This window comes from Protopterus annectens, chromosome 14.part0, assembly GCF_019279795.1.
Source record: "Protopterus annectens isolate FY-2018-M chromosome 14.part0, PAN1.0, whole genome shotgun sequence".
Classification (NCBI taxonomy): domain Eukaryota; kingdom Metazoa; phylum Chordata; order Ceratodontiformes; family Protopteridae; genus Protopterus; species Protopterus annectens.
Window position 1 is genome coordinate 872,517,571 of NC_056748.1, and position 22,967 is coordinate 872,540,537.

Consider the following 22,967-nt stretch of genomic DNA (forward strand, 5'->3'; position numbering starts at 1 on the left):
TTTACCTCTACTCTCCTTTTCTATGCTTAAAAGCTTTTTGGTGTATTTGCTTTTTTGGTTGGAGGTGTAACCGTGTATATTTATATATTTAATTGCTTCCCATTAGGGGGCACCTGACATCTGTGTCAAGAAAAACTGATGTAATGGCATCGGCTGCATGTTTTATACCCCTGACGACCTGACGTCATGGAAGAAGAGAACACAACCGATGCAGGACCCAAGACTTTGTTAATCAGACCGACTGAGGGCTACTGCAAGCAGATAACCCAAATGTGATGACTGCAACAGTGAATATACTCGAATATCTACATTTATGGTAAGTGTACACAACGGTACTTTTGGGCTGTAGTGTGCTCATGTATAAGACTTGGAGCTTTTTGTTGCCTAGTTCTTAATTATTGTTGTTGCTGTTGTGTGCTGTGTGTGTTGATGCCTTTTTTGTGACCCATTTTTGATTGTTGACTTTAGTTCATAGCTTGGAGAAGGCTTCAGGCTTCAAAAAATGTGTGGGCACAAGTTGTCCCCTCTGAGATTCACAAGTGATGTGTGTTTACTGCCTGGGCATTTTCAACCTAGACAGAGTGCCGGACTTGTGCTGCTTTTGGAGCTAGAGCCCTTGCTGATTGCTGAGATAAGTTCACCCACAAAAGTGTACTTCACTTACTTTTATCTTCTCTTCAGTCGCAGAAGACTGGCGACAAGATGAACACACAGAAGAGGGATCATTGAGTAAGAGGTTAGAAAGAGAGAAAGAAAAGGTAAAACTTAGGCCCGAAAACATTCTTCCTGTTGTATTCAGTGGTAGTCCAATCTAAAGGTCCCGAGACCTCTGGCTTGTAACCAGGGTATTGCGTTGCTAGCCAGTATGCATTGATCTTCTGCAACTGGTCTGGGTTGGGAGTAAGCAGGCTTACCAACATTAAGCTCCACTTCCTCCTCATGCTGATTTATTCCTGGACTGGAGTTTTCCCTGGATCGTCTTCTTGGTTATGTCCAGGCATTTCCCTTTTGGATCAGTAAGACTTCCTTGCTTTTGCTTCAGCCTACCAACCTTCATTAAGGTCTGCAAGTCCTCAGTAGATATGGACCTAGAGCAACTCATGCGTACCTTAAACAGACAAGAGGACCTAGGGATCATTCTCTCACCCTGTGTTCCAAGGGCAGAACTTCCCCTTCCTTTAACTCTGACACTTTTGTTCTGTCTGTGGCCCATCCTTTGGCACGTGATTATGACACTGCCCTACCTGTTTGTCTCGACGGCCTAGTCTACCCTTCAGGTTTGGCTTCTTCCTTGATCTCTACTCTAGTTCTTTTGGAGCAGAGCACATCCTTGAGCTATGAGATCTGAGCTGAGAACCTGAGGCTTTCAGTGCAGTCATTCCTTCCGGGGGGTGCCTCATCTTTGGAGCTCTGGTCTCATTGTTTGATTCAATGGGTGTTGAAGATGGGAGCTGGAACCTCTCCTAGATCTGTTGATTGTAGAGACTCCCATCCTAGTTGTCTGGCCTTGGCGTTGTTTGCATTTGTTATGTTAAGTATTTTTCTCTCATTCAGAGTGCAGGGGGTTTGTGTTCCCAAGTCAGATCCATCCTGACCTCCCATCCATGTGTTGTCTCTAGGACAGCCGGCACCTCTAGGCCTTCAGCATTCCCAGACTTGGGGCTCTCCTGTTGCCCCTCTCAGTTTCCCCTACCTGCAAGGCTGACATGAAGAGCAAGTGCAAAAGGAAGCCCTTGGATTCTGAACTTGATGAAGGGAATGGGTCCCCCAAATCTTCCCTTGAAGCCAACGCTCTTAGAGCTTTTCTAGAATTGGTGAGAGTGACAGGTGGACCACTGAATCCCCGTTTCCTTAGGAGTTTTTTTTTTTTTTTTTTTGAGGCTGTTGGTGTAGGCTCATTCATGTCCCGAATAATAACTTCCTTCACCACCCTCCTTGAAGATAATCGGAAAACAGACCAGGTGTTGGGTCTTCACAAGGATAGGTCAGTTTGTAACAAGGCTGTAAGGGTTCTGTGTTGGACACTGCTGTGGTTACCAAAAAGAAAACCTCTAAGGAGAGTACAGTGGTCCACCTCCTTAATAGTGAGTCATAGGCACTGGATTGCTTTGGGAAGTGAATATGTGCCTTTACCCACATTTACTTTCCATGCATTGAACTATTTAACACACCTGACTGTAGTCCAGAAAGTTCTGATTACTGAGATGTCCAAGTCATTGGCATCACAAAAGTCCCTACAGGCTCACAAGTTTTTAGAAACTGTCTCTGATGTCCATTTCTAATGTATCCATGAAGCACCTTTCTAATGCAGCAGGTGGTATGGCTTGTGCATCTCCATTTGCCATTGTGCCTGGATGTGCCTGTATAACTTCGTAGACTGCTTTAAGGTGGCCTTTCTTGATGCCCCCTTTTTATGGATTCTCCTTTTTTAGGTCCAAGGTTAAAGGCACACTTGACTATACATAAGAAGAGGGGAAGGCTTTTGCCATATGAGTTCATTTTTCTACACTGCGTAGGCCTTTTTTTAGGAATCAAAGTTGGGGTGGGATTCTTTTACAAATTTCATAAAGTTCTCAGTAGACACTCCAGGTGAAAATGTCACGTGTAACAAAGGGGGAACTTTAATAGACACTGCCCTAGGAGCAGGGTAGTCTGCAGAATCGAGGCTTCTAAGACCCTTTCACTGTTAAGCCCTTTCAGGACTCCTGAGCAGTTGCCCAACTGCTGCACTTCGGAGACATTTGCGTGTTGCTTGCTTCTTCAACCAGAATCTTGGGATGCTATTATGTTCAACACTAAGATGTTGAGAGACTTATCTAGAGCATGTTCCATTCCCTTTCAGTTTATTCCAAACAAAAAAGCAAATATGCTTTACTGACATCCAACCCTGGCAGTGAGGAGAAGTGGTAGTTTAGATACAAACGTTGCTCCATATTTGTCCAAGAGGTCCCACTAGACCAAAGAAAATCTGGGTTGTACTCAAATTTTTTTTAGTGCCAAGGAAGTGCAAGGACCTCAGGTCCATTCTGGACCACAACAAAGTACATGGTGAAACAAACCAAATTCCGGTTGGTGATGGTGCTGTCAGTTATTCCTTTTCTGAGGAAGGATGATTGGATGGGCTTGGTGAACTTAAAGGATGCCGTCTGTCACATAAAGATAGTAAGATATTTCGGGATGTTTCTGCACTTCCAGCTGGGAGACTGTCACTACCAATTTCAGGAGCTGCCATTTGTACCACAGTCCCCTAGGTGTTCAAGTGTATTGCAGTGGTAGTAGCCTGGCACATGCTGCAGGGATTCCAGATTTTCCTTTTTTTTATCGACTTCAAGGGCATCTCTAATTCAGGTGAGGGACTGTCTTGTCCAGTTGTGAGTATCCTTGGGCATCACAATGAATTATGACAAGTCCAAAATGGAACCATGTCTATAATTCATCAGATGCCATCCAGATAACACCAGTCAAATTGCCAAGTTGCATCCCTAGACTTTTATATCTATGGATGCAAGCCAGTTAGGTTCTACTTTCTTCAAAGCTGACAGCTTCTGTAGTTCCACAGCTTCTGAGCCTGATGGCCGCAGTTATCTGTCTTGTTTTGTTGGTTAGATTTTTCATGAGGGTTCTTCAGTAGATCTTATTGATCCAGTGGTTTATTACCTCTCAATGAAAATGGAGTTTCTCATTTAGCTTGCCAGCATATGCTTTTAACACATTTATTGGTGACTGGAGTCTGATCATGTTCCAGTGGGTTGTCCCTTTGCTTCTCCTCAGCTTAAGCCCATGAAGACAGTTCAAGGTGCCTGGTCCTTTTCAGTGGTCCATCTTCACATCCTTGTCTTGGACATGAGAGCAGTCCTCGTTGCATTGCAGGTCTTTCAAGACTTCCTCCCCAAGTGTGTGATAGTTATGCATATTGACAACACAGCAGTTATTTGGTACATAAACAGGCAAGGAGCAACCTGATCCTGTCCTCTGTGTCGGGAGGCCATGAGAGTGTGGCAATGAGTGATGATGTCCTTCAAAGATGCATCTGCAGTCATCACGTATGAGTTGTCCTGCCTCAGGCAGCCCTTCGGTCGGCCGGATTCCAAAGTCTGGGTCCGGCGTCAGCTGATGTCGCCCTTTCCCTGACATCAGAGCGCCTGGGGTATAAAAGCGTCAGCCGACGCCATCTTCCCCAGTCTTTCTTGCCGCGTGGTGTCCGAAGCAGAAGCAGTTCGTAAGTGCCAGTCGGCCTGCTCCTGTAATTCAGCTACCGAAGACTTCAAAAGCTAAGTACCCCATTGGGGACTCTTTCTTGCCTCAGCCGATGTCAGATAAAGTTAATAATTGCTTAACTTGTGGGAAACAAATACCTCATAAGGATTTCCACTCTTACTGCCTCCCCTGCCTAGGCCTAGACCACGATGTCTCAGCCTGTTCAGCCTGTTCCTTCAACCGACGCACTCTTAGACGTCGGGCGGAGTTTGCAGAGGAATTTTTTGGGGCTAGTTTTTCATACAGTATGCCGTCGGAGACTCCGACTTCACATTTAACAAAGAAACGGAAGGACAAGGACTGACACATGCGGGCCACGGTTTCGGCTGAAACCACGGCCAGGCCTACCGCGAGTGTCTCGGTCTCAGCTGAAACAGAGTCCTTGGTACTTCCGACCCCCGAAACCGCTCAACCGACAACCTCGGCCCCGGAGGCCCCTGCTGAGTCGGTTATTGAATTTCCTTCAAAAACTGGTGTCTTGGAAATTTCCGACACCATTCTTCTAGACAAAACTACACCAGCAACGTTGTGCAGCTAGGCCTCCTGCATCCATGTCCATAAAGGCATTCACCAGGGCTAAAGCTGCTAAACATACAAAAGCTATGCCTCCCAGGGTTATTCCTCAGGGACCCTCTACAAGTTCACAGATTTTAACTTTAGCAGAGGACCTTATTTCCTTAATTAGGGGCTCTCAACCCCATCCGGACAGGGGCTCTCAACCCCCTCTAGACAAAAGACCCAGGGTTGAGCCCTCTGATCCCCACTCCTCAGAGGAGGCCTCTGATGGCTCTGCTCTCTCGGACTACCAGGAGGAGGCTTTTTCGGCCTACGAGGATTCTGATGCAGAGGAATCAATCCCCTCGGCCTCTCCTCCTGAAGAACTATCCTTCGGGGAGACCCTTCACACTATGAGAGAGCATTTCAAATGGCAGGGCCAGGAATTCTCTGATTCCAGGAAAAGATTAAGAGCTTCTCTGCATTTACCTCAGCATAGACCTTTGGCTATCCCTGCTGTTTTGAATGTCATTGATGATGTGTACTCTGAGTCTAGCATAACCCCTGACACTCTTCCTCCGGCCCCTGTCAAACCCAATAGGTACTACAGGGTCCCGGACTCGCATCTTTTTCTTTACAAGGCCCACTCTGCTGATCCAGAAACTATTTCCCAGGGCCCTAAAGGGGTTGCAACTGCCACTACTAAAAATCCACTCCCCTCTGAAAGGGAGTCCAGGGCTTTAGAGAGATGGGGTAAAAAAGTGTATACTTCTGCTACTCTTTCTATGAGGGCATTAAATTGTCAATTTCATATGATACAGTACCAAGAGTATTTGTTAGATGAATTGCATAAGAAACTGTCTTCACCTGAACCCCTAGATTGTAAATCACTTCAGGATCTGGTACATAACTCCCAGCAGGTTAGCAACCATTTCTTACAGTGCGGTTATGATGCATTGGAAGCTTCATGTAGGTCAGCTATGACAGGTGCAGTCATACGTAGGCATGCTTGGCTGAAGGAACAATCTCTGCCAGACCATGTTAAAGCTAAGCTTCTGGATGCTCCACTGGAAAAGCAAAAGTTATTTGGCTCCACTGCTCAGGAGGTCTTAAAGAAATTTGAGGAAAAGGCAAAATCTGTACAAACAGTCAAAGATTTTCTACAAGTCCAACCACCAAGATTCAGCAGAAATTGGCCTACCAACAATTGGTCCTTTCTGGACACAGAAAGATTTCAGAGAGGCAAGAACAGGCGTGCCAGAGGTAGAGGGCAAGCTAGAGGCTCCTACAGAGGACATCAATGGCAGCCTCCCAACCAGAGAGGTAGTGCAGGACCTACAACTGCTGCACAAGGACAGACTCAATGACTTTGCTTTGACTCCGCCAACCAGGGCTCAATTAGAAGCACCTTTGGGCGGAAAGCTTTCTTTATTCTCAGAAAATTGGCACAGTATTACAAGAGACAAATGGACACTGCAAATAATAGACAAAGGATACAGGTTCCATTTTCACACAATGCCAAAAAGAAAAGACATGCCAGACCTGCCACCAAATCAAAGGGCAGAGGCTTTGAAACAAATCTCCAGCTTAATGCAAATGAAAGCTATAGAAAAGGTTCCTCTTTCAGAACAAGGCCAAGGATTTTATTCCAGACTATTCCTTGTTCCAAGAAAAGAAAATCAATAGAGGCCTATTCTCGACTTGTCCGCACTGAATACTTACCTCATTGTGCCAAAATTCAAAATGCTGACTCTACAGCAACTCCTTCCCATGCTGGGCAAGGGGTCTTGGCTGGTGACTCTAGACCTCAAGGAGGCATACCTGCATGTCCCTATCAGACAAAGTTGCAGAAGACACCTCAGATTTCTTGCAGGTTCAGAGCATTATCAAGTCTCAGCATTGCCCTTTGGCTTATCTACTGCACCCAGAGTATTCACAAAATGCCTGGCATCAGTAATTGCACACTGCAGACTTCAGGGGATTCAAATTTACCCATATCTGGACGACTGCCTTATACAAGCGGACAGCCAACAAACTTTGGTAAAGGACTTGAATTATGCCATCCACCTACTGCAGGCCTTGGGATATACAGTCAACATTCAAAAATCAAGACTTGTTCCATCCCAAAGAATAACTTTTCTGGGTGCGGATCTAGACACAACCACCCAAATGGCTTTTCTCACAGAAGAAAAACAAAGACAACTACCGGATTACTTCAAGAATCTGACAAGACAAACTCAGCTGACTGCAAGGAAAATCCTGCAGGCCCTGGGTTACATGGCATCTTGCATTCTTCTGATTCCACAAGCAAGGCTGCATATGAGGAAACTACAATGGTACCTAAGGAGTTTATGGACTCAGCACAGTCACAGCTTAGAAACTTTGATCCCACTCATTCCATGCCTCCAAAAGGAATTTCTGTGGTGGGTTCAAGCAAGCCAGTCAAACAGTGGTCTGCCCTTCAGCAAGCCAATAGCCAGCCAAACCATTACAACGGACGCTTCAGACCACGGTTGGGGAGCACACATGGAGGGCAGATGTATTCAAGGATTATGGTCACAAAAGGAGCTACGCATGCACATAAACCAAAAGGAAATGCTGGCAGTGATGCATGCAATCGAGGCCTTCAAACTCTTTCTGCATCAAGGCCACCTGCTAATAAGGACAGACAACACCACAGTTATGTGGTACATAAACAAGCAAGGAGGCACCCATTCCTACCCTCTTTGCAGACTGGCAATGAATCTATGGGAACTTTCCTTGAAACTCAATATAGAGCTGCAATCCCAGTTTGTGCCAGGAAAAGACAATATACTGGCGGACAGCTTAAGCAGAAATATCATGGATGCACACGAATGGGTGCTGCACCCAGACATCTTCCTACAGATAACACAATCATGGGGAAGGCCAGACATAGATCTTTTTGCCTCCCCCCACAATCATCAGCTGAAGAAATTCTGCTCAAGGACATACCACCCACAAGCATGGAAAGTGGACGCCCTATCTTTCAGCTGGAGATCTCTAACAGTGTATGCATTTCCACCTCTTCCATTAATGACCAAGGTCTTACTGAAGATCAGGACAGAGCAGCCAAAAGTGATTCTGATAGCTCCGGACTGGCCAAGACAGCACTGGTACCCACTGTTAAAGAGCATGTCACGCACGAAACCATGGCCTCTTCCTCAATGGCCACTTCTCTTGACACAGCACAATTACAAAACTCTGCATTCCAACCTGAAAACCTTGCAACTAACAGCCTGGAAAATACCTTGACCCCTCCTCAGGATAAGCTATCTAAGAGAGTGAAGGATATCGTCATGGAAGCTCGCCGGCCTTCCACAAGAAAGGCATGTTCAGCAAAATGGAAAAGATTTCACACTTGGAGCACCACAAAGGGCCTAGATGCGACAGTGATGAACATGGCACATATCCTGGAATACTTGGCAGAAATGCTCCACAATGGCCTGTCTTACTCTTCCATTAAAATTCATGCTTCAGCAATTTCAGCAGAGTACAATACTGATCCACCTGTCTTTTCTCATCCTCTCCTAAGACAGTTTCTAAGAGGAATTAAAAACATCAATCCTCCAAGGAAACCTCCAGCGCCTACTTGGGACCTTAACTTCTTGTTGGAAAAACTAACTCTGCCTCCCTTTGAACCAGCAGCATCTGCAGAACTACAGTTCCTGTCTTGGAAGACCGCCTTCCTTCTGGCCATAACCTCAGCAAGAAGAGTATCTGAGTTACAGGCCCTCATGGCAGTACAGCCATTTCTTATTTTTCATCAGGACAGAGTCTCATTGAGAACCAATCCTTCATTTATGCCAAAGGTGGTATCCAGGGTGTCATTAAACCAAGCTATTCACCTGCCTACCTTCTTTCCAAATCCACAAAACAAAGGGGAGAAACTTCTGCACACCCTGGACATACTAAAAGCTACAGAAAAACTGACCAGTTGTTGGTAGCATATGCTGCTGGTGCACAAGGAAAAGCAGTTTCCAAACAGGCTATTTCAAAATGGATAGGGAATTGCATTTGTTTTTGTTATTCCTTTCATAGAAAAACTGTGCCAACTAACATTAGGCCTCATTCCACCAGAGCCACAGGCACCTCCACAGCCTTCTTAAGAGGGGTTGCTACCAAGGACATTTTAGAAGCTGCTACATGGAGCTCCGTGCATACATTTTCCAAGCATTACAATTTACCTTTATATTCCAGATCCAGAGCAGGCTTTGCTACGGCAGTCCTGCAGGGCATTTTAGCTACACCATCCTTTACATAGATCCTCCACCCCCAGATTGGCTATGGTATTCTACCCATATGTGATGACTGCAGATGCATCCTTGAAGGACATAGTACAGTTTTGTACCTACCATAAATGTAGATGTCCGATAGGTATGCATCTGCAGTCAGGTTTACCCTCCCTCCTTCCCCTCTTTGATATTATTGGGTACTTTTCCCTCTCATAGCTAGCTGGGGTTATTTATTATGGTGTATTTGTTTTATATATATATATAGATATTTATATATATATATATATATATATGTATATACATATATATATATATATATATATATATATATATGTATATACATATATATATATATATATATATATACATATATATTTCTGTGCATGTTTGGAATTTATTGCATTTCTCCAAATTTAGCCTTCCTTTGAGGGCACCTGGCATCTGGGGCAAGAAACACTGAGGAAGATGGCGTCAGCTGACGTCGGGGAAAGGGCGACATCAGCCGGCGCCGGACCCAGACTTTGGAATCCGGCCGACCGAAGGGCTGCCTGAGGCAGGACAACCCATATGTGATGACTGCAGATGCATACCTATCGGACATCTAAATTTATGGTAGGTACAAAACTGTACTTTCTTGCAGTGCTCTCTGATAGCAGTTCCTGGAGAAGGCAAACAATTCTGGAGGGCATCTGGAACAGAAGCATCCTCATGCCTAAAGACTGGTACCTTAAGCAGTTAGTGGTGGCTTGTGTGCTCACGTGTTTGGGTCAATCCTGCTATGATCTTTTTTCTGCACTTGGTGTTAAAGGAGGCATGAAATTTCTTTGCCCTGAGCCATCCTGAGAGACAAGTCACCAAAGGACAGCTATGTTTTGTGTTTGGCCCCTTGGGTGTACTGTATGCATATCCTTCTACACCCCTAATAAAAGTTTCTTCAGAAAGCAGCCATTTAAGAGCGACCGTGATTCTTGTAGTTCCCTTCTGACCCATATAAGTATGGCTTCCCTTTCTGTGCGACATCACCTGTTAATACCAGCCTTAGGTTCTGGATTCTCTTCCAGACTTGAAATCCCATTCTTTGGGCCAACCGTACCTAAATCTCAAATCTCTGAGTGACCCCTTGGTTCCCCCAGTTGCAGTGATGGGCACAGATACCAGCTTTCCAAGAGAGGAGTTTGTTCTTTTTGTCCTCTCAGAAACCTTCAACCAAAACTACCCTAGTTGTTCTTTTTGGCCTTCTTCTAAGGGCCTTGATCATTTCTCTGCCCCAGTGGATGCTGTTGTGGATTTTTTTTTCGGATCTTTTCTATTCTGGACTAAGTTATTCCACTATTAAGCTCCAATTAGCAGGCATTTGAAATTTTCATGTGGGTATGGGTAACACTGCTGTTGCACCTGTCATACTGTTTAAAGCTTCCTTGAAAGGTGTCTTCCTGCTTAGACCTTCGGCAAGGGATCCATCTCTTTCATGGGATTTGCCTCTTTTGCTCCAAGCTTTGAGCCGGTCTTCTTTTGAGCCAACTGCTACCATACATTTAAAATTACTTCTTGGAAAGCAGTGTTTTTAGTATAAGTAACCAGACAGATGAGTTTCAGAACTCCAAGTCTTATCTTGTAACTCTTTATCTTCCATAAAGATGTGGTCTGTCTACAAACTAATCCCTTCTTACCAAAAGTGGCCTCTTGAATTGAAGCTGAGACAGTCCATTAATTTGCCCGTTTTCTTCAATTTCAGTAGCAAGGGAGAGTACATGCTTCATTGCTTTACAAGTTAATTGTCAGTTAAGATTTTATTCGGATAGGACCAAGTCTTTTAGAAAATCAGTCCAACTCTTTGCGTCCTTTTCTCGCACTAGATTGGGTATGCTTATTTCAAAGGTAAATTTGTCCAGTTTTCTCTCAGATTGTGTTTCTTTTGTTTGTTCTGTGAAAGGTATTCCCTTGTGTGGTAAGCCTAAAGACCGTTTGACCTGAGCAATTTCTACTACTACTGCCGTTTTTGCTAGGGTGTCTTTAGATGATATTTATGCAGTGGCTACTTGTTCTAGAACTCCTAATTTTGTGGCCTGTTGTAAGCTGAGTAGTCAGTCCAAATCCAGGTCAACTTTTGGCTCCAACATTTTGTGGAATGTTCTCTAATAGCACCCTTTTCCTGTGGTTGGGGAATCTGTCCCACTGGATGAGGTGGCTTTGAAAGTTATGTACTTAACACTCGACCTGTGTCTTCTATCCATGGTAACCATCCCTCCTTGAAAATAGTCATCCTTATTTAGTAGTTTCTGGTGGATTGTGCAGACTGGACAAAAGTCTGACATTTTGGACCATCTCCTTTGTCCTTCCTTTTTTATTACGGTTGGGGTATTTTCTAGATGTTTCCTAGAGTATAGTAGGGCGAACTCTGTCTGAGGAGATTTGGGGAGGACGGTGCATTATGAGAGAGGAAGTGGAGTGGCTGAACAGTCTGCTTTGGATCAGATAACCCACAGATTGGGATGGACTGAAGAAGACAACCTAGATCTAGATAAATGGTAAGTACATAACTTTCATTTAAACAATATTTCTTATGTCTGGGCATTTTACATTAAAAATTTGGTCTGCCTGTGGTATGTTCAGAATTATTGCTTTACTGCTTTCAGTATGTGGTACTGAATATATCTTATTTTTTCTGCATGCCATACCCATTTTTGTTCCAAACATTTTTACATCTTTGTACGGGGATCAAATGGAAAAGACATGTTCTGTTTTAGATTTTATTTTTGCAGTAAGCACATTAAGGTGGCAGATTGTCTATGTAAGTGTCTAAACATAAAATATATTAATTCCTAGCATGTTTTGTCTGCAAATGCTCAAGTCATGGTATGATTCAGTTCTCATTTGTTTTTCTTAAATGGGTGTTCTATATGATATTCTCTTAAAAAAAAACTAGAGAATAATCTTAAAATGTAAACCTTGTGTTATATTACCAGGAGTGGCAATGAAGAAAAACTGATGGCTCTTCTTACTCCTTTGAACGTGAACTGTCACGCATGTGATGGTAGAAAGGTGAGTTAATGTAATACAATTTTTCTTACTTTTAATCACCTTTGTTGATTTTCTATGTTATTAGTATTTATGTTTTCTTTGTGACTATATCTGTGTTGTATACTTTCTTTCCATAATTTTTTTTTTGCCATCTTCTATCGTAACTTTCAAGCCAGAGTTGATTTGCTGGCCCTTTTGTTCTCCCATCTTGATCAGCTATTACACTCACATCAACCATAGGAAGTGGGAGCACTTGTTTGCAGTGGAGCTTTACATCGTGGAGCCATCATCTTGAGTACCAGCAGTGGTTCTATGAGATGATCAGCAATATGCCATTATCTACCTAGTTAGGTTCCTGCTAAGTTAAGCCTAATACTTGTACAGGCTTACACACACACGCACACACGCACACGCGCGCACACACACACACACACACACACACACACACACACACACACACACACACACACACACAACACACACTGCTGCCCTGTAGTGCGAACACTCCTCAACTGAGTTTGCACTTGCCTTGGTCCCTCTGTATGCTCTTCCACCAACTGGCCCTCCTGTTGCAGGCCAGGCCATCTTCTTGGATGACCAAGTCATTATTGGCTACTCATTATCATCTCTTCCATACATGCTCTTTCATTACATGTGCTGCTGCTCAGAAGCAGTAAACTTTTTTTTCTGTCACATATCAGGCCAGCTTTTCATATTGACATGGTCATGCGTGGTAGTTCTTCAATGCCTGTCTCCTGAATTTTGTGTCAGAATCTGGAAGGTTTTGTACTTTTATTGATAGTGGAAGTGCAGGTGAGAATCAAGAGTAAGTAGTCTTTCAAAATGAGTAGTCATAAGCAGAAAAATACAGAATTACTGGACTAAAGAAAATGTGATGAGGTTTAGGGCTGTAGCACATGGATGGAAGCAAGGTCAAGTATCTTACCTTAGCTACAGATTACAGGATCTCTTGCCAAACCATGAAAACTCAGCACCACCAAATAAGTCCAAAGCATGGTCTGTGTTGCAGTTTATTTTGGTGCTGACTTGGAATTTTTAATGCCACAATAAAGGTTGCACAATTTGTGTTTTGAATTTAATTGGTGGTACTGAATTTTCATGTTTTTATAGTTTGTATCTTGAACTAATGCACATCACAACAGGGTAATACTATGCATAATTGAGAGTTGTTAGTCTTACAATATTTCCAAATGGTATATGTATCAAGCTTCTGTACTTATGGACGTGTTTAGAAGAGTGGTTAAGGGAATCATCTGCATGAACAGCACCAAGAGTGAGGCAAGCTACCCTACAGCAGAGTTGAATTTCATCAACTTAAACTTTTGCGTGATAATTTTTTTAGCAAGTTCAGTTCACTACCATAGACCAGAGCAGTGTCAGTAAAACCATAGGTACAGCCCTTTTGTCCACATTCACAAATCCAACGTAAATAACATGCAGATGGCTCAGTCTATACCTCACATTTGTCTTCTCTGCTTGCCTGTGAATGTGGCAATTAAGAAATCATTTGTTGGCCTGTTTCCTGGAGGATGCCTTTTTTTTTCCCTGTGACACTGTCTAATGATGGAGCATTTTAAGTGGAAGTCACAGGAGTTCTCAAACACCAGGAGGAACTATTTAGACTTGCTAGGCCTAGTGGAACTGAAATTTACTGTGGGTCCTCCAGTGTTGAGGAGTTTAAAGGATGCCTGTCTTTGCATCTTCTTTGAAACCGGATGCCACCACCCTTAAACACCCACAGAACACAACTGGCTCCTTGGCGATAACAAGCTTACCTGTACTTTTTGACAGTAATCCTGTTTCATTGTTACCTTTGTGGATGCTGCTAAGGGTGATTAACTGCCAGATACGTATGGCAAATTATAATGAGAGAGCCTTAAGTTGGTAAATGATCTAGCCACTGAAATAATTGAATTAGACCCTGAGGATGCAAATTTCCAGACTGACCCACATGGCCGAAAAAGTTAAACATATAATTATGTGTCGTAAGATGCAGTGGATGCCTCACTCAGGGTGGTAGTTTGGGTCTGTAGTTCCAGCGATACATATGGTTGAGAATCCTCAGTCTGCCAGAGTGTAATAGAACATTTCTTCATATCTCCTTTCAACAAGAATGGAGGGAGAATGAATACATTTAAAACAAATTTTCCACCCACTAGTTCTTAGGTTTAGTTGAAACCCTTCATCAAAACACTGGTCCTTTTTGTGGAGACCAGGCCAGAAGACGACAGGATAGAAGGACCTTTGAAGTACAGTGACAGGGCAAGAAGGGTAACTAGGAAAGCCTTCTTGTGCTTAGCCTGACCAAAAGTAACTCAGCAGTTGTTCCCACAACACCCTGTTCCCCCTACCAGGGTCTCACTTCTCTCCATCCAGTTTGATGGCCATCTAAATATTTTCAGGTGCAGCTTGTGATCGATTATTTTTGACAAAAGTCGTCTTCTCAGAGTATAAGAATGGAAAGGTACTCCATTTGATGCAGAAGGGAAGGGCCAGATTCACCTATAGCAGGGTTAACTGTTTCTTTCGTTGCTGGATTTCATTCTGCAGGATTATCTTACTGTATTGTTGAAATGCTTGTAGTTATCTCTGCCTGTCTCTCTTTGCGTCCACCCTACACTAAATACCTGTTGGTGAGCAAGTCCATAAAAAGGATCCCTAAATCTGCTGCTTTGGAAAGGCTGCCTCCTACTTGAAGCCTGAAATTTGTTATTGAAAACCTGACCTTGTAGCCTTGGGGAGATAACAGTTTTAATTCCATTCAGATATTTGTAGTGGAAGACTACTAGATAGTCGTCACCTTGGCTTGAAGAATTTTCAGACTGCAGGCACTAATAGACATGGAACCATTCTCAGTGTTCTATAAAAAGAGGCTGCCTTAGAGCTAATCTCTCTTTCATGCCAAATATAATTTCTGAATTCTTTCCTCATCAGACTAGCCAACTTTTAGTTTTCTTTCCTAACACAAGTGTGTATTGGGAGGGGTACATCTGAATTCTTCACCAGACCATCCAGTTATCAGTTGTCTTTCCAAAGCTACCGAATACCAGGAAGGAATTTTACATCAACTGGTTGATGATGGACAACAGAAGTATTGACAGGATAAGAGTTTAGGTAAGTCTAACTGTTTGTGGCCTTTATCACAGGGAGATAGATGGGAGTAAAACAAACTCTGTCTAAATGGTTGGCCAACTGCATAATTTTTTTACTATGAAAGAGAGAAAGAAGAGCTTTACTTGTAACCCCAGTTAAAAAGGTTAAGCTGGCCATGCAACTTGTGTATTGCATGGTTGATTCGCTGGTGCTGAGTTTCCTTTATTTTAATGCTTTTCTTTCCTTATTTTAAAATCTGTTTACATCAGGTTTTAAAATGGAGACAAACTTTCTCTTTTACAGCACGTATGTAAGGTAATTTATTTGGCTAGTACAGTAACTGTATTATCAAAATAATGACCTTGCAGCTTCTCATAAAAATCTGTGGAAGTTTAACCTGGAAGTGAGAAAGTCATGTTGTTTATTAGCATAATTTCTCTCCTTACCCTATGGATTTGCCAACAGGACACAAGTTTTGCCAACCCATGTCCTGTCTTAGCAATTGTGATAGGTTGCTGGCAATCTCTAGTCATATGAGCAGGGACTGCCAGTAATTGCAGACCCAAGGATCTTCAGAGACTGTTACCTCTTCCTGGTACATTTCCTGTCAGAAAGTAAAGACCACATAGAGCTGTGGGCAGTGGTAATAGTAGACAACACTGCCCAAAGCAGAGTAGAATTTGTGTGTGTATACCTTGACAGATGTAGGGCTGGTTACTTAAAAACTTGCAATTTGTTATGGGGGATTTTATTAACCACTTTGTCAGCCAGTTGTTACCTTATTAGGAGGTATGTAGTGGATGAAATAAGGGCAGTTAGAATAATCACAGTGAAGTTATCATTGCTATGCCATGACGGAGGATGGGAACAGTTCATGGTCTCTGAAAGCTCCCATGTGCACTACATATGCTGTAGTGGTCTTTTTTCCCACTTTTATTCCATCAGGAAACCAGATAAAGCATCAATTGGTTGCAGCACCACACCTTTTTTTTGTTTATGGCAGTCACCATGTGGAGATGCCGTATAGCATTAAGTGGAAATGCATTTCTGTGGTTGTCATTTTGCCACCATTGTTGGACACACATGATAGGTGATTGTCAGAATTGACTGCCTGTTTGTGTAAGGGGGCAGACTGTATAGTAAAGCAAAGAGCAATGATCACTTCTGAAGTATTATTGCTATAGCTGAAGGTGGAGAACATTAACTTTCAAAGAGCACCACAGCTCTCATATTTGTGATTCCTTTTCAGGAAAAGGTATAGTACAGCCTCTCAGGAATGGTACATTCCACTGGACCAGTATGCATGTATTTCTTAGAAGTAAATCTGAAAGTTTTATTGTGAACTGCATTCAAGAAAATTTAAAAATGGTCTCTTGTATGCCACTAGTTAGTTAATCCAGCATTTCAGAGGGACTTTGTCATAGTCTGGTACTGTGCTTGGTTTTCCAGTGGAGATGTTCATCGTGCATACAGCTGCAAACATAACAGATGGGTTATCCTGCCATCAGGCGGGTCCTCGGTCGGCCGAATTCCAAAGTCTAGGTCCGGCGTCGGTTGTCGTCGCTTCTTCCCTGACATCAGAGCTGTAGGGGTATAAAAGAGGCAGCTGACGCCATTTTCTTCAGTCTTTCTTGCCGCGCGGTGCCCGAAGCAGAAGCAGTTAACAAGTGCCGGTCGGCCAGCTCCTGAGATTTACGAAAGTATTTCAGCCGAAGTCTTCTTGAAAGCTAAGGACCCCATTGGGGAAACTTTTCTTGCCTCAGACCGATGTCAGACAAAGTTAATAATTGCATTTCATGTGGGAAGCAAATACCGCATAAGGATTTCCACTCTTTCTGTATACCTTGCTTAGGCCGAGACCACGACGTCTCGGCCTGTCGTTTTTGTGCTAGATTCAATAAGTACACTATTAAGCGTCGGGCGGAGTTCGCCCTTCACTTTTTTGGCAAAAAATTTAATTATATTATGTTGTCGGATACTCCGACTCCAGTTTTGAGCAAAACACGCAAAGATAAAGACTGACATACGAGGTCCGCGCCACCTACTGAAACCACACTAAGGCCAACTACCAGTTCTCCGGTACTCAGCGAGGTGCCTACGCAGCCCCTGAGTACCGATGACAATGCATTACCAGTGTCTTCAGTACAGGCTCCTCGGCCCCCATTCCTACTACAGACTCCAACGCCACTCCTGGCGGGGAAACTCAGAATTTAGACAGGCCTGCCATTTCTCAAGGGGTCTTCAGGCCTTCCTCCTTCTCTATTAAAGTCTTCACTAAATCTAAAGCAGCCATGAAAGCCAAATCCTCAGACCCCCTCTCAAGGCACCATGCCTAAAAAACAGATGCTTAAGATTACTCTTATCAGGGGTTCTCAACCCCCCCCCCCTGACAAAAGGCCCAGACTAGAGGAAGACTACCCTTCCTCAGATCAAGCTTCTATTACCTCAGAACTATCTGAGGACCAGGATTATGCCTATTCTCCATTCGAAGACTCTGATGCAGTGGAGTCTATTCCCTCGGTCTCCCCCCCTGAGGACTTCTCTTTTGGGGAAACCGTGCATACACTGAGGGAACACTTTCACTGGGAAGGCCAAGATTATTCAGATTCCAAGAAAAGGCTCAGGGAATTTCTTCTGCTCCCCCAGCATAGGCCTCTGGCTATCCCTCCTGTTTTAGATATATTGGATGATGTGTACACAGAAGCCAGCCTTAATCCAGATTCTTTGCCTCCAGCTCCTGTTAAACCAGACCGGTATTACCGGGTTCGTGATTCTCACCAGTTCCTATATAAAAGCCATACTGCTGACCCAGAAACAATTTCACAGGGTCCCAAGGGAATTAAGGCTTCTACTGCTAAAAACCCATTACCTTCAGAGAGAGCTTCCATAGCTTTAGAAAGGTGGGGGAAAAAGGTGTACACCTCTGCCACTTTAACCATGAGGGCATTAAACTGTCAGTTCCATATGTTAAAGTATCAACAGTGATATCTCAGCTGAAAAGCAAGATGACACAACCAGACCAACCAGATTTAAAAGAGTTGCAGGATTTGTTGCATGGTGCAGAGCAAGTGGGTAAACATACCTTGCAGTGTGGTTTTGATGCTTTAGAGGCCTCATGTAGAGCTGCTGTTACGGGGTCTGTTATACGTAGGCATGCTTGGCTCAAAGAGCAAACCTTACCAGATCATGTCAAAGCTAAATTATTAGATGCACCTCTTCAGAAGGATGTATTGTTTGGTGTTAAAGCTGAGGAGGTGCTAAAGAAAATGGAGGAAAAAGCGAAATCAATGCAAACAGTGAAAGATTTCCTGCAGGTACAGCCTCCACGTTTCAGCAGAAACTGGCCTTCAAAAAATTGGTCCTTTCCAGCCACGGACAGACCTCGAAGGGGCAGATACAGGCACCCAAGGGGTAGAGGGCAACCTCAAGGATCTTTCAGAGCCAGACAGTGGCAAGCACCAACCCCAAGAGGTGGAGAAGATAGATCACAGTCTTTTAGAAAACAGACACAATGACTTCCCACTACACCTGCCAAGCAAAGCTTTAATGGCAGCACCTTTGGGCGGAAAACTGACATTATTCTCAAAAAATTGGCATATTGTTACAAAAGACAAATGGATTCTGGACATTATAGACAGAGGCTACAGGTTCCACTTTCACACCCTTCCAAAAATGAGAGGCATGCCAAACCTGCCACAACATCAAAGGGCAGAGGCACAAAAACAAGTTTCAGCTCTCATGGACATGAAAGCAATTCAAGAGGTACCTGCAAAAGAACAAGGTCAAGGGTTTTATTCCAGACTATTCCTAGTACCAAGGAAAGACAAAGATTGGAGACCTATCCATCCTAAACACATATCTACAGGTGCCAAAATTCAAGATGCTCACATTACAGCAGCTTCTTCCCATGCTGGGCAAGGAGTCTTGGCTGGTAACATTGGACCTCAAGGAGGCATACCTGCATGTCCCTATCAGACAAGATTGCAGAAGATACCTCAGATTTCTTGCAGGTTCAACCCATTACCAATTGTCTGCATTGCCCTTTGGCTTATCTACTGCGCCCAGAGTGTTTATGAAATGCCTGGCATCAGTAATCGCCTTCTGCAGACTACAAGGGATACAAATCTACCCATATCTGGACGACTGCCTGATCCAAGCGGACAGCAAGGACATACTACTGCAGCGCCTGGCGTTTGTAATAAAACTGTTGAACTTTCTGGGATACACAGTCAACAAAAAGAAATCAAAACTAATACCCTCTCAACAAATAATTTTCCTGGGTGCCAGCTTGGATACAACCACCCAGATGGCCTACCTCATGCCAGACAAGCAAGGGCAACTGTCTCAATACTTCAAAAAAATGGCAAGTTACACCAGGCTAACTGCAAGGAAAGTCCTGTAGGCTCTGGGATTCATGGCATCTTGCATCTTTCTAATCCCTTGTGCAAAGCTGCATATGAGGAAACTTCAATGGTACCTGAAAAACTTATGGTCTCAAAACAGCCACAGCTTGGAAGCAATTATACCACTCATTCCATGCCTTCAAAAGGAATTTTTGTGGTGGACTCAAGCTTGCCAAAGAAACAGGTCTTCCGATGTCCTTCAAGAATGCAACTGCAGTCATAACATGTGGGTTATCCTGCCTCAGGCAGCCCTCGGTCGGCCGGATTCCAAAGTCTGGGTCCGACGTCGGCTGATGTCGCATTTCTCTCCGACGTCAGAGCGGCTGGAGTATATAAGCATCAGCCGACGCCATTTTCTTCAGTCTTTCTTGCCGCGCGGTGCCCAAAGCAGAAGCGGTTCGCAAGTGCCGGTCGGTCAGCTCCTGTATTCTACGATACCGAAGTCATCAAAAAAGCTAAGTACCCCGTTGGGGACCTTTTCTTGCCTCAGCCGATGTCAGAAATTACTGAAAAAGTTAACAATTGTCTTTTTTGTGGTAAACAAATACCTCATAAGGATTTCCACTCTTACTGCCTCCCTTGCCTGGGCCCAGACCACGACGTCTCGGCCTGTGTAGCCTGTGCTCGCTTCAACAAGTGCACTCTCAGGTGCCGGGCGGAATTCGCTGAATATTTTTTCGGCGATAAATTTGCTTACACCATGCCGTCGGATCTTCCGACATCGCAAACTCCTAAAAAGCGAAAAGACCGGGACCGACATTCTCGGCCCGCGTCTACCACCGACTCCACGCCAAAACCTAGCGCGAGTGCTCCGGTTCCCTCTGAGATGGTCTCTCCACCTCTCCGAACCAAAGACACCGCATTACCGACGACTCCGATTCCAGACATTACTCCGACGCCAGTTACAGATTTTCCTCCGGATACCTTCAAAAGGAATTTTTGTGGTGGACTCAAGCTTGCCAAAGAAACAGGTCTTCCGTTCTGTGTACCTCAAGCAACTCAGATCATCACTACAGATGCCTCAGACTACGCCTGGGGAGCACACATGACAGATCAGTGCATTCAGGGAAAATGGACCCGAAAAGAGAAGCACCTTCACATCAACCAAAAGGAAATGCTAGCCGTGCAAAAGGCTATTATGACCTTCAAAGACCTACTGCATCCAGGCCAGCTATTGATGAGGACAGACAACACCACAGTGATGTGGTACATAAACAGGGGTAACTCATTCATACCCCCTGTACAAGAGCAAGCCTATGGAACACAGCACTGGAACTGCAAATTCAACTACAGGCACAATTCCTGCCAGGGAAGGAAAACACACTGGCAGACAACCTAAGCAGAAATATGACAGATCCACACGAATGGAAGTTGCATCCTCAAGTTTTCACAAAGATAAACTCAGGCATGGGGACAGCCGGACATAGATCTCTTTGCTACCCACAGAAATTGGCAGTTGAAAAAATTTTGTTCAAGGACCTACCATCCACAGGCCTGGAAAGTGGACACACTCTCCTTCAATTGGGCAACATTGACAGTCTATGCCTTCCCACCTCTTCCTCTGCTGCCCAAAGTTCTATTAAAAGCCGGAGCAGAGAGGCCAAAAATGATTCTCATTGCTCCAGACTAACCAAGACAACACTGGTATCTGCTCCTGAAGAGCCTGGCACATTCCCCACCATGGATCCTACCTCTAGTCCCTCTTCTGCTGTCCCAGCACAACTACAAAACCCTTCACAGCAATCTCAAAACTCTAAATCTAGCTGCATGGAGAATTCCTTGATTTCCCAACAGTTTCTCCTCTCCAAGGAGGTGCAGGATGTCATCTTGGAGGCCAGAAGACCTTCTACTAGAAAGGCCTACTCCACCAAATGGAAACGTTTTTGTGCCAGGAATCAAGAAAAGGGACAGAATCCTTGGGTAATAAATATACCTCAAATTTTACAGTACCTAGCTGAGATGTTAAACAATGGACTTTCCTTCTCCTCCATCAAGATCCACGCTTCAGCCATTTCTGCACAATACAACACAGATCCTCCTTTATTCTCTCACCCTCTCTTAAGGCAGTTCCTCAGAGGGGCAAAGAATATAAAACCCCCAAGGAAACCACCAGTCCCTGCTTGGGACCTCAGTTTAGTCTTGGAAAAGCTGACTCTTCCTCCCTTCGAGCCAGCTTCTTCAACAGAGTTACAGTACTTGTCATGGAAAACAGCTTTTCTTCTGGCTATCACCTCAGCACGCAGGGTTTCGGAGCTACAGGCCCTCATGGCTGTGCAACCATTCATCATTTTCCATCAGGACAGAGTTTCCTTACGAATCCAACCCTACCTTTATGCCAAAGGTAGTATCCAGTGTAGCTTTGAATCAGACTATCCACTTACCTACCTTTTATCCTAATACACAAAACAAAGGGGAATGACTACTACATTCCTTGGACATTCACAGACAACTTCGTTACTATTTGGACAGAACAAAGCCATTCAGGAAATCTGAGCAACTCTTTGTGTCCTATGCTGCAGGTGCTCAGGGAAAGACTATTTCCAAACAGACAATTTCAAAATGGATAGCCCACTGCATACGCTTTTGTTACTCATTTCATGGAAAAACTGTGCCTGCATGCATCAGATCCCACTCCACCAGAGCCACAGCTACCTCTGCAGCCTTCCTCAGGGGGGGTCCCTACCAAGGACATTTTGGAAGCAGCCACCTGGAGTTCAGTGCACACTTTCTCCAAGCACCATCACCTCCCACTATACCCAAAATCTAGAGCAGGCTTTGCCACAGCAGTCCTGCAGGGCATCCTAGCCCCTCCTAGTTCCACTTAGTGCCTACCACCCTTACTTAGCTTTGGGATTCTACCCATCTGTTATGACTGCAGCTGTATGCATGATGAACATAGTACAGTTTTGTACCTACCATACATGTAGATGTTCGAGTGCTCATACAGCTGCAGTCCAGGTTTCCCTCCCTCCATCCCCTCTTAGGACAGGCCTTATGACAAACACTTTTCATATATAACCTTTTGGGGGTATTCTTTTATGGTGTATTTGCTTGCAACTACTGTTTTCGATTTATCAACATTGCATCTTTGCATAACATTATGTTTGCCTTCCTTCTGGGGGCACCTGACATCTGGGGCAAGAAAAACTGAAGAAAATGGCGTCGGCTGCCTCTTTTATACCCCTGCCGCACTGATGTCAGGGAAGAAGCGACGACAACCGACGCCGGACCTAGACTTTGGAATTCGGCCGACCGAGGACCCGCCTGATGGCAGGATAACCCATCTGTTATGACTGCAGCTGTATGAGCACCCGAACATCTACTTTTATGGTAGGTACAAAACTGTACTTTATGACCTCTGCCCAAAACACTGGGTAAAACTAATGCCCATAATACGTGTACTGAGATGTTCTTCCTGTTTTAT

At 44.1% G+C, this 22,967-nt stretch overlaps 1 protein-coding gene across 1 annotated transcript in view; it reads left to right on the forward strand.

Annotated features, from left to right (window-relative positions):
* TNKS2 (tankyrase 2) overlaps nt 1-22,967 on the forward strand; it is a gene marked incomplete in the record, with an annotated part of 1,900,381 nt that overhangs the window by 346,762 nt on the left and 1,530,652 nt on the right. Inside the window, 1 exon segment of the mRNA XM_044056654.1 lies at nt 11,972-12,047. Within this exon segment, the coding sequence (XP_043912589.1) occupies nt 11,972-12,047 (76 nt within the window).